The sequence below is a fragment of the Balaenoptera physalus genome (genome assembly GCF_965194825.1).
Source record: "Balaenoptera physalus genome assembly, chromosome: X".
Classification (NCBI taxonomy): Eukaryota; Metazoa; Chordata; class Mammalia; order Artiodactyla; family Balaenopteridae; genus Balaenoptera; species Balaenoptera physalus.
Window position 1 is genome coordinate 21731458 of NC_138903.1, and position 16845 is coordinate 21748302.

General features: G+C 41.5%; 1 protein-coding gene and 1 long non-coding RNA gene across 3 annotated transcripts in view; one reads left to right on the top strand and one right to left on the bottom strand.

Annotated features, from left to right (window-relative positions):
* Window positions 1-16845, bottom strand: part of LOC309653016 — a 633104-nt gene that overhangs the window by 221142 nt on the left and 395117 nt on the right. The window lies entirely within an intron of this gene.
* PDK3 (pyruvate dehydrogenase kinase 3) overlaps window positions 1-16845 on the top strand; it is a 76767-nt gene that overhangs the window by 11499 nt on the left and 48423 nt on the right. For both annotated transcript variants that reach the window (XM_082447214.1, XM_082447213.1), the window contains exons 2-3: window positions 11132-11273; window positions 15023-15094. In XM_082447214.1, coding sequence (XP_082303340.1) covers window positions 11132-11273; window positions 15023-15094 — 214 coding nt within the window. The remainder of the gene's footprint in view (window positions 1-11131; window positions 11274-15022; window positions 15095-16845) is intronic.

The window sequence follows — 16845 nt, forward strand, 5'->3', positions numbered from 1 at the left end:
AGAAGTCGAGACAAATATGTCAATATATATAGGCTAGCCAAAATGTATGCATCCCATGAGTTTGTGGCATGCTTTCTCTACCTCTCCCTTGGAGGTTCGTGTAATAAAGGTGCTTTCTGGGTACGTGTGAAGTGTTAACCCAATTGTCCTTTATCCAGAGCATCCTTGGAGGCTTCCTTTGTTTCTTTCTTAGTTTTTTGGTAGAAAACAACTATAATGTATGTACTCTTTGTCTTGATTTCTAGCTCCTTTCATTGGCTACTCACTACTAGCAATGCTCTCTCCAGAGTTGTCCCAGAATGTACATTAGGCAAGGTTGGTGTAGGATAAATAACTGTAAAGTGTACAAACCAAAATCTTCTCCTCATAGATTAATTCAGTGGGAGCCTGAGCTTAGCGATCATCTGTCCAACTTCCCCAGTTTTACACATGAGAAAGTAGAAGCCCCGAGTAATGAAGAGACTGCCCAAAGCATCAGCTAGTTGTTGACCTAACATCTTGGCTGCCTCTTCCAAAGTGAGCCAGAAATTATTCTTTCTAGGAGGCGAAGGGAACTTACATTTGTGTACCGCTCTCCACCAGACACAATATTAGTCAGATGTAGCTGTAATTCTCACAGCATCCAGGTGAAATAGATGTTTCCATTTTTTGGATGAAGACGCTGAAGCTTAGATGGTTTAAGTATCTTGCCTAAGCAAAGTTAGGAGCAAAACCACAGTTAAAATGCAGGTCGATTGAGCTTTTAAACGTATGCTTTTTTTCTTTCAACTTAACATACCATTTCTTACCACATAATATACCATTTGCCACAGTGCAATTCTTTCTAGCAAACAGAGTCTCTATTAGTAATGCTTGGGGTCTTGTCTAAATTTGTTCTTTTAGACAATCTGGAAATTGCATAATCTAATGTTTGTCTAGTCTTATCATTTCGGAGCTATCAGACTGCTACCTCCTTCATTTACTTACACTAGAAACAATTTTTATTCTGAGGACCCACACTTGTTAGTTTATTGTCTTGTTAGCCTATTGTCTCTCCCTGGAAATATGATAACGGGTCTATGTGGACTTGTACTCAAGGCTTGGTTTCTGGTGCCTACCACCAGTGCGAGCTTGGGCAAATCACTTAATCCCACTACACTTCAGTGTCCTGATCTACAAAATGGAAACAATAGCATCGAATCATAGGCCTGTTGCACCCATGAACTTGAGAACATGCAGCACAGCGCATGGCACATGGTAGGTGCTCAGTAGATGTTGGCTATGCTTTTGTTATGGGAAGTTAGTGACACAGCATTATCCTGGACAAAGTCAGCTTCCTGCTAAGAATGAAAACTGCATAGGGAGCTCTTAACCTTGAATGTTAATTATCTTAAAGTTTGTTGGCTGAAGGTCCCAGCTATATAAACTGATCATTTTCCAAGAAACATAGCACTTTCAGCTCATTTGTGCTTTGAGCGTGACTGGCTTTGGATCTTCTTCATCCACTGTAATGGTTAACTTAAGGTTTAGCTCAATTAACCTCGACGATGAGTACAGTGTGACGTTTACTTAACTGTTCCTGCTTCCATGACAACAAGACATTCTGTAATCCAGCGTTAGGACTAGATCCTAAACTCCTTTCTGGAATTAGGGTGATGTGGATCTGTGTGGTGGCTCTGGCTTTGAGTGCTACTCATATGCTTTAGCCGGTCAAAGCTCTATTTGTGATGTCAGTTCTCAGCACATCCTTGCCTTTTCTCTCCACTCTCTGGCCTGACACACCATATTGACAATTACTGTCACTTTATCATCACATTCCTGTCTACCTTTTGGCTCTTCTTCCCCTAACTATAAGGATTGGAATACCCCTAACCAAATATACAGAATGAAGTGATCTATTAGAGGAATTTACCATTACCAGCAAATGTTATCTTGAACCCCTGAATTTTATTTGCTATTGTAAGTTTATACTGAAACTTACTAGGTATTTTAATTTTCAGTTCTAATCAGGAAATATTAAACACCTACAATGTGCCAGGTATTGTGCTGATGGACTGTTCGGTTTTTTGAGGAATCTTGGGATCCATGGGACATAGACCGCAGTGACTGGGGGTGATGACAGAGGGGTTGCCCAAGCCAAGGGCACAAATTGTGGGCCCATGGTGAAATCTACTCACAACTTGGTTTGGCCTTATCTGGCATACAGAGGGGCAGGTTTCTCACTAATCTGTTCATGGATACATATATTTCAAAAGAGTCAACAAATAGGATCTCTAAAGAGAGACGATCAAGGTACTAGTGGCTGTCGCTCATGTTCCCTCAGCACAGACACAGATCTCCTTCAGGGAAGGATCCAGTAACCCTCACTTACCTTAATTAAGAACCCTGTCATGATCACCCTGTACCCTCTTTTCTTACAAGAGCATCAAAAACCATTACATGAAGGGTAGCATGGGCTTCAGACCCCATTAGGAAGATCTGCATATAGTAGCATGTCCTGTATGAGATTTTTGTTTGTTTGTTTTTAGAATAGAATGGCTCTAGTAGGGTGTTTTTCTTTAAAATAATAGAACGGCTCTAGTTATAGGAAGACCTTTTTCAGAAGACTGCTATTTTCTTTAAAAACTCATTTTATTTTTTAAAAATTGAAGTATAGTTGATTTACAATGTTGTGTTAATTTCTGTTGTACAACAAAGTGATTCAGTTACACATATATGCGTTCTTTTTTTAAAATATTCTTTTCCGTTATGGTTTATCATAGGATATATTTTTTTTAATATTTACTTTTATTTATTTTCTTTTATAATTTTTTTGGCTGTTTTGGGTCTTTGTTGTGGTATGCGGGCTTCTCTCTAGGTGTGGCTTCTCTCTAGGTGCGGGTTTTCTCTCTCTAGTTGCGGCACGCAGGCTCCAGAGCACGTGGGCTCTGTAGTTTGCGGCACACAGGCTCTCTGTTGAGGTGCGCAAGCTCAGTAGTTGCAGCGCACGGGCTTAGTTTCCCCACGGCATGTGGGATCTTAGGTCCCTGACCAGGGATTGAACCTGTGTCCCCTGCATTGGAAGGCAGGTGTTTTACCACTGGGCCACCAGGGAAGTCCCTATCATAGGATATTGAATATAGTTCTCTGTGCTATATGGTAGGCCCTTGTTGTTTATGCATTCCATGTATAAAAGCTCACGTCTGCTCACCCCAACCCCCCACTCCAGCCCTCCCCCAACCCCCTCCCCCTTGGTAATCACCAGTCTGTTCTCTATGTCCGTGAGTCTGTTTCCATTTCGTAGATAGGTTCATTTGTCATATTTTTTTAAATTATTTATTTATTTATTTATTTTTGGCTGCGTTGGGTCTCTGTTGCTGTGCGTGGGCTTTCTCTAGTTGCAGCGAGCGGGGGCTACTCTTTGTAGTGGTGCATGGGCTTCTCATTGCGGTGGCTTCTCTTGTTGTGGAGCATGGACTCTAGGCACGTGGGCTTCAGTAGTTGTGGCACGTGGGCTCAGTAGCTGTGGCTCACGGGCTCTAGAGCACAGGCTCAGTAGTTGTGACGCACGGGCTTAGTTGCTCTGCGGCATGTGGGATCTTCCCGGACCAGGGCTCGAACCTGTGTGCTCTGCATTGGCAGGCAGATTCTTAACCACTGTGCCACCAGGGAAGTCCCCATTTGTCATATTTTAGATTCCACATATAAGTGATACCATATGGTTTTTGTCTTTCTGACTTCGTTCAGTATGATAATCTCTAGGTCCATCCATGTTGCTGCACATGGCATTATTTCGTTCTTTTTATGGCTGAGTAGTATTCCACTGTATATATATACCACATCTTCTTTAGCCATTCATCTGTCGATGGATATTTAGGTTGATTCCACGTCTTGGCTGTTGTGAATAGTGCTGCTATGAACATAGGGGTGCATGTATCTTTTTGAATTATAGTTTCGTCTAGATATATGCTAAGGAGTGGGATTGCTGGATCATATGGTAATTCTATTTTTAGCTTTCGGAGGAACCTCCATTCTGTTTTCCATAGTGGCTGCACCAACTTAACATTCCCATCAACAGTGTACGAGGGTTCCCTTTTCTCCACATCCTTTCCAGCATTTGTGATTTGTAGACTTTTTAATGATGGCCATTCTTACTGGTGTGAGGTGGTGCCTCATTGTAGTTTTGATTTGAATTTCTCTAATTAGTGATGTTGAGCATCTTTTCATGTGCTATTGGCCATCTGTATGTCTTTGGAGAAATATCTATTTCGGTCTTCTGCCCATTTTTGGATAAGGTTGTTTGTTTTTTTTGTTGTTGAGTTTTAAAAACTCTTTAATTACTGCATATTTCTCTATGTAGATATGCAATATTGTAATTTATTTGACTATTCCCTTATTGTTGGATACTTAGGTTGTTTACAGTGTCTCTCCCAAACCTTTTATTTGGTAAAATTTCAGACCTCAGGAAAAATGATAAGAACAGTACAGTTAACACCCATGATTAGCACCTAGATTCACCAGTTACTTTGCTATATTTGCTTCTTCCCCCTTCCATCCATCCCTATCCGTATCTCCTTCCCTCCCTCTCTATATACACCTTTTTGGCTGAACCATCTTGAGAGTAAGTTGCAGTTATCACAGCGAATTTATCATTGATATTATAATATAATTGAATATTCACATTTCCTCTAATGGCTCATGGCTCCTATATTGGATAGCTGGGGTCTAGAACATACTCAGGAGGCACTGTGGCCCCAGGAGGGGCTTCTACCTCAGTAATGCAGCACCAGGGATAGAGGGCAGGAGTGACAGGTAGGACTGGCTGGGTGAAAACTGGAGAATGAACCAGAAGTCTGCAAACAGAAGGGTTACCCTCCATCCTGATCATCAGAACATTAATAGGCAGGCAGTTACCCCTAGGCCAAGTGAAGGGCAAGGAGGGGGTTCTTCTCTAAAGACACTGAAAGAACTGTTTAAGGAGAATAAGGGAAGCCGGTGTGGTGTTACGACCCCACCCAAAAGCCCTATGTAATCAGGTGTTTTGGGTACTCACTTAGTCCTTAGGCTGTCTCACTGAACAAGCAAGGATCACCTGCCATCTGAGGGAAGCCTACAGCAAGAGAAACTAACATAAATAAATGGCCCAAAAGTGACTCCAAAGAAAACAAATTCAGATAGTAGAAGAGTGCTTTAAAGTATAATTTGAGAAGTAAATCATCTTGTACACTTATGAACATCTTGGGGCAGATGGCGTTTTCCAGAGATGGCCCTGACAAGGCTTTTCTATGATGTGCCCTTGCCAGCCCTCCACCAACGCAGGGGGTCTGATCCCCTCCCCCTGGAGTCTGGGCAGTCTATGGCTGCTTAGAACAGTTGAGGATGGCAGAAGGGGACTAGCTGTGTGACTTCTGCAGCTGGGTCATAAAAGGCCATGCAGCCTCTGCCTTGTTTACTGAAGCCATACAGGAATCCAACCAGCCCCAAATCGCCATGCTGTGAGGAAGCCCATGGAGAGGCCACCTGACGATGCTTCAGTAGGCAATCTCAGTCGCTAACTAAGCGGCCCAAGGTCAGATATGTGAGCTGGAAGCCTTCAGATAGTTCCAGCCCCCACTGTCCAGTCACTCTTCCAACATTTAAGTTTTCCCAGCTGAGGTCCCAGACCAGCCTTCCCTCCTGTGTCTTGTCTGAATTCCTGACCCACAGCATCTATGAGCATAATAAATAGACATTGGGCTGAAAGAAATAGTGTAATAGCTGCATGTTGTTGGGGCATTGAGTTTGATAGGGAATGAGGTGTGTGTGAAATACCTGATCTTTGGCTCTTTGGCTCTGAAGTTTCTGGCTCGCTGTTAGTAATAATAACCCAAATGGGCCGGCCTAGAGTGGATGCAGCGTCAAGTTTGGTAGACCCCAAACCCACTACCTATTTTGATCTCTTTAAATTCAGGAATAAGTTTTCCCAAACAAAGGAAAACTGTTAAACTTCCCAGGCAGTGAAATAGTATTTCTGGACATGGAGTAAAACAAACATTTTCAAAGTATAAATGAAGCTAAAGAAAGAGGGGAGATTCTTTTGAAGGATATTCACAATCATTTGGTAGCTCTCCATTCACACTTAACGGTTGTTTCTTCTGAAGGACTATTCAATTAATTATTGTTTATAGCCCTGGTAAGTTTGAGAATAAATTACTTACGCTAAAATTCAATGTTGTCAAAAGGTTGAAATCTTATAAATACAACTGAAGAAAAATCAAAGAGCTGCCCCTGAAATATTATTTTCTCAGTTATATTTTACCTGTTTTAACATGGTTAATGGTAAAAATACATTGTAAACTCAGAGATTTAATTGACAGTAATTAGAAAAAGCAGCATTATCAGAATGAGCTGATCATTCTGTTGGGTTTTAGTGCCTTGCTGGTAATTCTTCCATTTTTTGCCCTCCTTTTCCACTCCCTGATTCCCTTGCTTACACTCCTAAAACATCCCCTACCAAGCCTTAAAGCTGAAAGATGTGGATAAAGATAGCCTTCAAGTAATCCAGACAGGAGACTACATTTTTGGGAGGCATGTGCTCAGCTCTCTGCTTTAATTATAAGATACATTATCAGGTCATTTCATTAACCGAAGAAATAATTATTGTTTCTGCTTCCTGTAAATTAGTCGAAAAGAGGATTAGAGATTCACCAGAAATATATGCCACTGTGGAAACCACGTATAAAGAATAATGTCGGAACTCTTGCTCTCAGAAGGCTGGTCAAATGCTCCTTTCTTATCAGTGACCATCACTGAGAGGGCTCCCCATATTAAATCAGAAGTCATTTATGGAAAAAAAAAAACAACCAAAACTCATTTGTGTCTACTTAGTGCTCTGTGGTGATCTAAATGGGAAGGAAATCCAAAAAAGAGGGGATACATGTATACATAGGGCTGATTCACTTCGCTGTGAATCTACTGAAACTAACAAAACATTGTAAAACAACTATACCCCAATTAAAAAAAAAAGTCGTTTGTGTTTCTGTGTCTGTTTATCCTGTGTCTTGGTGAACTGGAAAGCCATTTAGAACCTTTCTAGACAAAGCCAGTCATACCTTTTGCAAATGTAGTAATTGTCTCCGATTTCTCAATGAAAGGGCAAAGTATGAAAAACAAACAGAAAACAGAAGAGAATTAAAGGGTCATCAAAAGAGGAAGAAAAACTGAAGAAATACACAAGTGTATTTAAGCCAGTGACTTATTTGCTTCACGAAATCAGAATTTTCCATGCCTCTCACCCACTGCTTCTTCATCTTTTTCTGAACTGATACTAGGGAAAATTTTAATCGGTAAATTTGAATAAGATGAAGTATATGGAGAAATGCAGAATAAAAATAGAAAATCAAAATTAAGGAATGTAGAGAAGGCAAGTAAGCGGGGAAAAAATGAAGTCAAATGACTGGAAAGAATAACTGGAAAATACTCAATATGCCAGAAGCCTTAGAAAAACAGAACCCTTTTGAGAGGACATTCAGATAAAACCAAAAGTTTCTTTTTGGTAAGTTAACTAAAAACAAGATTGTTGGAACCCTTTGATTTAAACTGAATATTTAACATTAATACATAAGATAAAATACTTTCAACTTATATGAGGAAAACCACAGGAAGGTTAAAAAAAATCAGGCATTTCATATTTATTTTTAGGCTCACTAATTAACTAAAAAAGACTTACCCCTCTGTTTAGGCTGATGTATAATTAAGGTATCTGAGTACAAAGAATTCGTCTCTAAAGCTAAATTAGAATGTAGGAGGCAAAACCTGAGATTTTGCAGGTACTCTTTTTTTAAAAATACAAACTTCTGAAAGTATTCTCTATTCTTCCAGTGAATCATTGAGACGCTCCCACAGGTGAGGCAGTCTAATCAGTGCCACGGGGGGGGGGGTGGGTTATAGAGAGAAAGTTTCTTTCAACACTAGTTTATGAAAGGCTGATAATCCAAGAAGCCTAGAATAAATGCTTCCTGAAACTTTGGTTATTTCAGGCCACGCCTAGTAGTTAGTTGAGTCTTCCAGTTAGTGCAGAGTTGACCAATGGAAGCACCAAGGCCTTTTATTTTAAAATAAATAAAATTGGATGGTAGGGACACAGAACATACTTTAATCCTTTTTTAATTATGTAGAATCATCAAGTGAGCACAGGCGACCGCGCTGAACCAGAATGCAGTCACGCTCTCAGGGCTTAGTGAGCATCAGACTGTTTGATCTGGCACCCCACGGCTGCCTTGGGCTGCTCTGCTTTATACCAGGCGGCATCATTAGTGATTGCGATTTAATGAGCCCCCTCATCTCAGTTTTAAGAACCTGTTCGTGTTAAATGTTAAGCGCTTTTTAACCCTTGCTGCAACCTCTGCGAAATCGGTCCTGTTCTTATTTTATAGATGGCTACACCGAGGCTTTGACGTGTAATGACACTTGCCGGTGTTCACGAAGCCAGTGGACGCTCGGGACAGGATTCAAAGCCAAGTCTAAGTCTGGCATCTGATCTCGGCATTACTGTTCTGCCAGACTGCAGTCTTTTTATCTGAATTCTGAAGTCCAAAAAGCTCAAAAAAATTGAAGTTCTTTTTTTATACCTTTGCTGCCCAGACTAAGTCCATGGCAAAACCTGGCCTGCAGTGATTTGGGGTCCGTGGTCTTTCCCTGCTCAGTGTCGACGTTCACAGATTGCGCTGTAGCTGTACTGTGTCTGTAGAGTAGACTGTTTCACGCAATGGATGCACGTACTCTTTTTTACCTTCCTAAAATCTGAAAACCTTTCAATTCTGAAAGCCGTCTAGCCCAGTGGATTTCCAGAAGAGACGTGCACCTGACTGCCTCTCACCACCTGGCAGCTGCCAGACCGCTGTCACTTCCCCAACCCTCCCTCTTCACCCTACTCCCACCCCCAGCCCCCCCCTCCATGCTGCTGATGTGCTGCTCCTCATGTGCTCTGGATGTGGAAGTTTAAGCATGTCAACTTTCAATACCCCTAAAAACTCAAGAGAATTTTTCAAAATCCTGAGGTCATACTGCTCTTTCCAGTTCCAGTTCAACACCACAGGGTTCTCGCTTCTTCCCCATTCCCTAACTTCCTTCTCCGCCATCATTTCTTTTGTGCTTTTTTTAAAAAAATGTCCTTTCTATTTAACCAGGATACAAGGTATTTCTCCTGGTATGTGCAAACGTACATGCACATTTTAACTTAGATAATAGGTCCTTCATTTTATAATGAGGTTCATTCTGAGTTTTGAAATATCAACATTTTTAGTGCACTTAAAATGATCCATCCATAAAAATTATATACAGAACATTTTAGGAATTTATATATATATATATATATATATAAATAATTTATATATATATATATATATAAAATCTAAAGCAAAGCAGCCTGAATCATCTTAAGTGTTAATCATCTAAGGCCAAATGAATGTGTATGGAGTAAGTGTTGGAAGGTCATTGCTGAGATATTACACTCCTCTTCCTTTTTTGGAGTATTTCCCTTAGGAGAAAAGGCAAAGGCAGAATTATTGATTAAAGATTTATTGGAGGCCTTCAATATACTACTCACTTAGAATGAGGTAACTGAGGGATGGGTTAAGAATGTAATCTTTTATTCTGACTTTTTTGGAAATGGAGAAGGGGGGGCAGGGGGCAGTGGAGGGAAGAGGTTCTGCAGATGACTCTCAAAAGTGGGTTCTATGGGACTTCACTGGCAGCCCAGTGGTTAAGACTCCGCGCTTCCAGTGCAGGGGAGGCGCGTGTTCAATCCCTGGTCAGGGAACTATGATCCCACATGCCGCACGGCTTGGCCAAAAAAACAAAAAACAAAAAACAGTGGGTTCTTTTATTTCCAGTCTTATTCCATGAGAACAGGAAAGAATTTGGCTGGAAGTGTTAGAATGGATTTACTTCTGAATCTCTATTGCTGCCTTCATCACATTTGGAAGAAAGAGGAGAGTTTGGAGGAGAAGATCTTTCGATGAGCCCTACTTCCCTCTCTCTGGGCCTGGCCCCGAGGTTGCCTATTTCCCAGCGGCCTCCAGGGAATATGGGGCATCAGGCAGGCCTCTCTGAATGTGAGAGAGTCGGGACAGACCCATCAGTATCACAGAGGACAGAAGAAGAACTAATGATCGCCGAACACTTGCTCTGTGTTGGGCTCCATACATGTTGTCACATGTAGTCTTTACAAAAACTGACGTTTCATCCCCATTTTACAGATGAAGGCAGCTGAGCCTCAGAAGTTAAGAAGCTTACCAAGGGTAAATGGAGAAGTTGAGGCTGAAGCACATTTCTGTCTCCAAAGCTCATGTCTTTTCTATCACATCCTCTATCCCCCAACTATCTCTGGGTTTACAGCAAGGTTGGGGTTTGGGGGCAAGACCAGTCATGGAACTGCTCTGGTCACGTGGCAGCCGGGGAAAGGGCTCGGGTTCCTCTTTCAGGTGGCCTGGTACCTTTTCTCTCACTGTGCCCTAGTCGCGTACATTGTGTGCACAGCCAGCCCAAGGCAATCAACAGAAGACTCCCTCCCTGACCTCTGTCTTCCTAGTCAACACTGTATCTCCGTCCTCTTGGACGTGCTGTAGTCCATCACTCCATTTCTGAGGGCACCTGTGAGCTGGCTTCTCGGGCACCTCCCGAGTCCTGTGTCTCGGTCAGAGCTGGGGTCTGTGGCTGCTTCCTGGTCCCTGAAGAAACACATTTGAAGAAAATCTTAGGAAGCAGTCGGCCCGCAGTAGGTGAATAGTTGTGGAATGAATGGGTCTGTTGCCTTCTGGAAACCCCCATGAACAGGAGTGGATTTACATGTTCTCCTACTTTTGTACTTGGCAGTTTTCCCACAGCGTTTATTTGAAAACAAATTCAGATTATGTCCCAGGTTACTTTTATACCGCCACTGGTAACACTAGGGGTGTATTTGTGCTGAGGGAAAAACACTGCTTTCAACGTTGCCTCTTGGAATAAATGTTCTTTTTCTAGTCTAATTAAATTATTTTCTTAAACTTGCTATTTCAGAGGATAAAGATTTAACTAGAGACTGCAAGATTACTTAATTTTCTCTTCCCGACCAGTCACTGGGCTACCATGAGAACATTTTATTATTCCATCTGTTAGATTATAAAATCATGGAACATTTTTCATCTCTTAATAGGGAGAGATAATGCATGTGAGAAAACTTCATATATGTTCCTACGAAAGGAGCTTCCTGTGCGCCTGGCTAACACAATGAGAGAAGTTAATCTTCTGCCAGATAACTTGCTTAACCGCCCTTCGGTGGGATTGGTTCAGAGTTGGTAAGTAAATAATGTGGCTTCAGATGGGTCTACCCAGAATGCACTGAACATTTGGCATTGGGACCATTCTCCCTAAAAGTACACGTACTGCTTCTGTGGGAATGAGTCATTCAGGATAGCCGGGTTTCCCAGGTAATTAAAAGTTGGGATTTTTTTATTTTAACTGACAGTGTATAATTGTCCTAAGGAAAAAACTTTTCAACTGTACTAGACACTTTCTTGACTTTTCAAATTTTTTCTGGTTGTAAATGTGATTTTTCATTGAAGAAAATGGGAAAGTACAGAAAAATATAAAAGAATAGCAATGCAGTGTCCCATGTGAGCAGGTCTGCAATTCTTTGGATAGGGGGATGTTGCTTCTTTGATCCAGTCTCTGCCGTGTTTTTTCTGTTTTCCTTTTAAAGAAGTTTTTAGAAGACAGTACTTATTTTAGGGCAAATTAAGTCATTTAAAGGGGAACCTCCTGTGTGAAAAATATGAGCTACCTGCTGTGCCTCATCTCCCCCATGAAAAGTCTGAAGTATCTTCACAGAGTATGTTAGCATTCAGTCAGGTGTAGCTCTGATGCTTAAAGCACGTGCTGTCTAATTGAGGAAGTTGAATTTGTGACTAAACTGCCCACTCAGTAGGCAGAGTGGGATGGGTGAGTGGTAGGAGGGAAGAGCAGGTGGTGTATTTTTAGAAAGGGATTTGCATAGATTTGAGAAACGCTTGCTTGTTTCCTCTGTATTCTACAAGCAAAGAAGAAGTCCCCGTGGAGAAAGCTGGAGGGGTTCAGGATGCCAGATGCACAAAGTGCTCTCAAGCCAGCACCGAGGAGGTGCCATGGGGGCCTGGGGGAGGGAGGTGCCGACTGTGGTCTGCGCTGCCCCTTGGTGGGGGGGTGGAACTGACAGGGACAGGGAGAGCACTTTAGGGGACGGGAATGATGTGGACAGATATGGGGAGAGTGGAGCCATTCATTAGCTGGCATCTAGAGTATTAACGGAGGCTGGGCTACTGAAAGCCATTCAACAGTCATTCCTCAGTAATACCGATTATAATAAATTCTTAGGGTTGAGAATGAATCATCTGAGAAACACTCTATTGGGTGGTCCATCCTTGTCCCAGACAAGCAGCAGCCCCTCACTGAGGCAGGCGCAGGGGCCCCAGGACCCCAGAAAGCTCAAAGAGGTGGCGACCGTGGCTTCCATCTCAAGGTCACTTGGATTCTACCGTAAACTCATAGCTTGTTTCAGGAACAGCAAGTACTTGTTTGCATGAGACTTCTTTATTGCTCCAAGACCATGATTAGAGATTTTCCAGCAGAAAGTATATAAGCACTCTTGGGGCTAGCTACTGTGCTGGGAATTCTAGGTAAGCTAGCTGACTTTCAAGTCCCCAGTCATGGTGGCAGTGACAGTCAAACATTTACTATCACTTATGTAAAAGTCACTTCAGGGGCTTCAGAGTGAATTGCTGGCAAATTGCTGACTGAGATTACTGAGTCAGCTCTTTTTTTTTTTTTTTTTTGGTCTCCTTACTATTTCTCTTCCATAGCCATTGCAAACATGTGCATGTTACTTCTTCCCTTTCTTTTTTAAACATTCAATTTTGAAATAATTGTGTATTTAACAGAAGGGTTTGCAAGACTAGTAGCAAGAATTCCCATATCCTTGCACCCAGATTCACTAATTGTTAACATTTGGCAACATTTGTTCTATCATTCTCATTCATATTCTCTCTCCCTCTCTCAATATATATATATGTATGGTACACACATACACACATAAAATACATTATTTTTTTCTGAACCATTTGGATTAATGGTACACATCATGCCCCTTTACCCCTAAATACTTTAGTGTGTATCTCCTTAGAACAACTCTTAGAAAACCACAGTTTGATTATCCAATTTGGGAAATTTAACATTGATACAGTAATATTATCTAATATGTGGACCCTTCTGTCTTTCATCAGTTGTCCTAATAGTGCTTTTCTTTTTAAGCAATCCCCACCCCCACCCCTGATTTATGAGTCCAGTTCAGGATCATGCATTGCGTTTACTTGCCATTTCCTTTTCCTCTTGAAAACAGATCTTAAGTATAACAGGCCATGAAGCCCATCTCAGTCAGAGTGTGTTCTCCTTGCTTTCTTGACTTTCAGGCTAGGAAACTCAGCATAATCTTTGACTCCTTTCCATTTATGACTTTGCTCTTTAAATGAACTATCCCCTTCCAGAAGGATGGGATGCCTGCCTGAAATTCTGCTGACGTGTGGCAGGGCAGAGGGCATCACTGTGGATGGCTGACTGTGGCCTCTCAGGGTGGTTTAACCTAATGATTTTAACAATGTCTAATTCATAGCCTTATATGCCCAGAAACTTTAAAAAAAAATATACCCAGTAATGAACATACTTTAGTATCATGCGTTGTCACAAAGTTCAGGTGAGGCTGATTAATAAAACGTCCTTCCTGTTTATGTATTTATAAGCTTAACAGTCATTTTTAGTTACTGGTGTGCCCTCTTCCTCTATCCAAAGTGGGATAGTAGGATTAGTAGTCATTAATTATTAGAAATACTTAGAATAAGGGATAATTTTTTCAGGACATGTTAAGACCCAAAGCAGAGCTCATACACCTCTAAGTAATTGGAATCTCTGAATCCCCACCAGATCCGGCAGGTCCAGTCTGGGTGTAGCTGCTGCTGTAATGTGCCTCTCTAAGTCCCATTTTTCCTCTGTTCTCCATATCTTTGTTGGACATATTATTTCTTATACTGGCCCTGACTGAGATATGTCAGTATTCTTAATCCAGAAGCTGTTTCTGAGGGCCTAAGAGGCATTCTTTCTCCTTCATTACATGTTGATGAAATTAGGTTAACTCTGAGAAGGAACCTTCTTTATTTCTAGTTCTAGGTTCTTTTTTTTTTTTTTTTCCTTTTCCTGCTGTGCCATGCAGCTTGCAAGATCTTAGTTCCCCAACCAGGGATTGAACCCAGGCCCATGGCAGTGAAAGCACCGAGTCCTAACCACTGGACCGCCAGGCAACTCCCCTAGTTCTAAGTTCTTAGCATGCACTTCAGGGTCACACACGTGCTTCTTAAATTTTCTGTGCACTTTTTTTGGTAATCAAACTATAGACTTGGTGTATCAGTTAGGACATGTGTGTTAGCAAGTAGCAGAAAATCCAACTAAACCTGCCTTAAGCAATAAATTGTAACTATAAGATCTAGCCATAGGATGAGGTTTTCGTGTTGGTTTGATTCAGAGATTCACGAGATTATCAAGGCCCTACTTTCCATGGGGTCGGCTTCATTTTCTGGCTAGATTTTCTCCTGGTGACAGAATAGCTGCAGCAGTTCCAGGCTTTACATCCATGGACCACATTGTCCAAAAGCAGAGCAAGTTAATTTCTCTCCCAAAGACCGCCAGCAAGTCTGCTCTCTTATTTCACTGGCCTGAATCGAGGCAGTGATGTCCATTCCTGAGCCAATCCCTGTGTCCAGGGAAATGCGACTCAGTGACAGGCTTAGGCCAGAACTATCGGACTAATTAGGAATTAGTGACAAGAGAAATAGGATTACCAAGAGAAAAACCGGGCCACCCAGGAGCTTTGCATGGTATCAGCTTCCCCGGAAGCACTTGGGCTACATGGCGGGTGGAGGGGATTGGATGGATACCTGGGTGGAAATTTAGTGTAGTCCTAAGGAAAAGGGAAAGGAGGATGGATGTAGGGTAGGCAACTAACATAGTATCTCTTTGTTTTCAGGTATATGCAGAGTTTTCTTGAACTTCTAGAATATGAAAATAAGAGCCCTGAAGACCCACACGTCTTGGATAAGTAAGTATGGTACCAAACTTAACTGAAAAAGTCAAAATATCTAGGTTAAAAAATGTTTTGGTAAATGGAACTCATGTCATTAAGAACCAAGAAGTACAACTTGGCCGAAAGCATTAGGTTTCTTAATGGGTAACAACTCAACGTTGCAGTTTTTTAAAATTTGAGTTAAGAATTTAACATAGTACCAAGGGAATAATGACCCTTCCAATTACGCTTCATGATCTAATTCTTAATACTTGTCTTCTGGTGAACTGGTGCTGGGCACTCACTGTAAATATTGCAGTAAATGTTCCACCTAGTGGTAGTTTTAAGAACGCACTGGCCTCTGTGTATACATGAGTTTATGTACTTAGTCCTTTACAATTTGTTTTTAAATTTTCAATGCGATACTACATTTGAGCTCAGAGAATCAATAATGCTTTTATTTTGGAGCAGCATAAAAGAGTATGCTATTAACATAACAGCTATTCTGAATTCTGTTGCTGCTGTTAGGCACGAAGGCTGCTAAATTCTCATGCTGATGGAAAATATTTCTGGTTTTTCTTTTTCATTTAACCAGGAAACGCTGACCCTAGCTCTGAGAGTGATTTTTTCACCCCCAAGAGAAATTGTGTCCCCTTCACATTACTTTCCTCCTCTTTCACGTACCCATCAGTGAATGCATATGGCAGGCCTGTTGTGCTGAGGAATTTCTTTCTAAGTAGAAACCTAACCCACATCATCGTGACACCAAATGCCTTACATGTAGGTGTTCCATAAAAAGAACGAAGAAGCACCGCGTTACATAAGAGACCTTAGCTGGAGGCATTTAACCCAGCTCTCTCAATTCACAGATAAGAAAACTGAGGTCCAAGATGTGAGGTGACTTCCCCAAGATTGTAACATTAGTTAGGAGCAGAGCTGGATCTGTAAATCATGTTTCCTCTTCCTTGGTACATTGCTCTTTGCAATGCGCCATACTGCCAGAACTGCTGGTCTGAGTCATGAGTAGCTAGCTGAAATGTAGTTACAAATTAAAATACAAAGGGAAAAAAGTCCTGACCTGTTTTATACTTTGCTAGGTGTTTTGCTAATGGGTCTCTGAAATGTGGAAGGGGAGGCATTGGATTAGAGCCCCCAGCTGTAGTGTTTTCCTTGTTGTAAGGCCTTGCTGTCGTTTAAGTTATCAAAGTTAAATGAACTCAGAAGTTTGGTTTCTCAAAAGTCATTAGCTAGTTACAGTTTGGCTGATATCCTCCAAATTAGGACTGACCTCTATAGCTTCAAATTTTGGGATATAGATTTGTGGAAGTTTATGATATTAAATTTCTGCCGTGTGTTTCCTGGAGTCCTGTCTCAGTTTCTGGAACAGGTTATCAGTCAGATGCGATTTATGGACGCGAGCCTGCTTTGGAAACTGCCAAGTGCTGGATCCAATGTGTACGAGATTGTAATGATAATAGCTCTCGCTCAGTGACGTTTAGTAACTTGTCCAGGTTGCCATGAAGCTAGTTAAGAGACTTGGGATTGTAGAAGCCTGATGTTTGCAATGAAGGAAGGAATGGGGAGTTCTGCTCATCGTAGCAGCCTTTTCTTATCAGTGAGAGGTTATATAGCAGGCATGGGCAGGGAAACCATTTCAGTAAAGTGAAAGTAGCTTAGAGGACAAGGATGTTTGTCATAATGATAAAGTTTAGAAGAGCCCCAGAAGATTGGGGAAGTAGTCTGAGAATCGAACCGTTGAAGCAAGTCTCCTCCCCTCAGATAAGTTG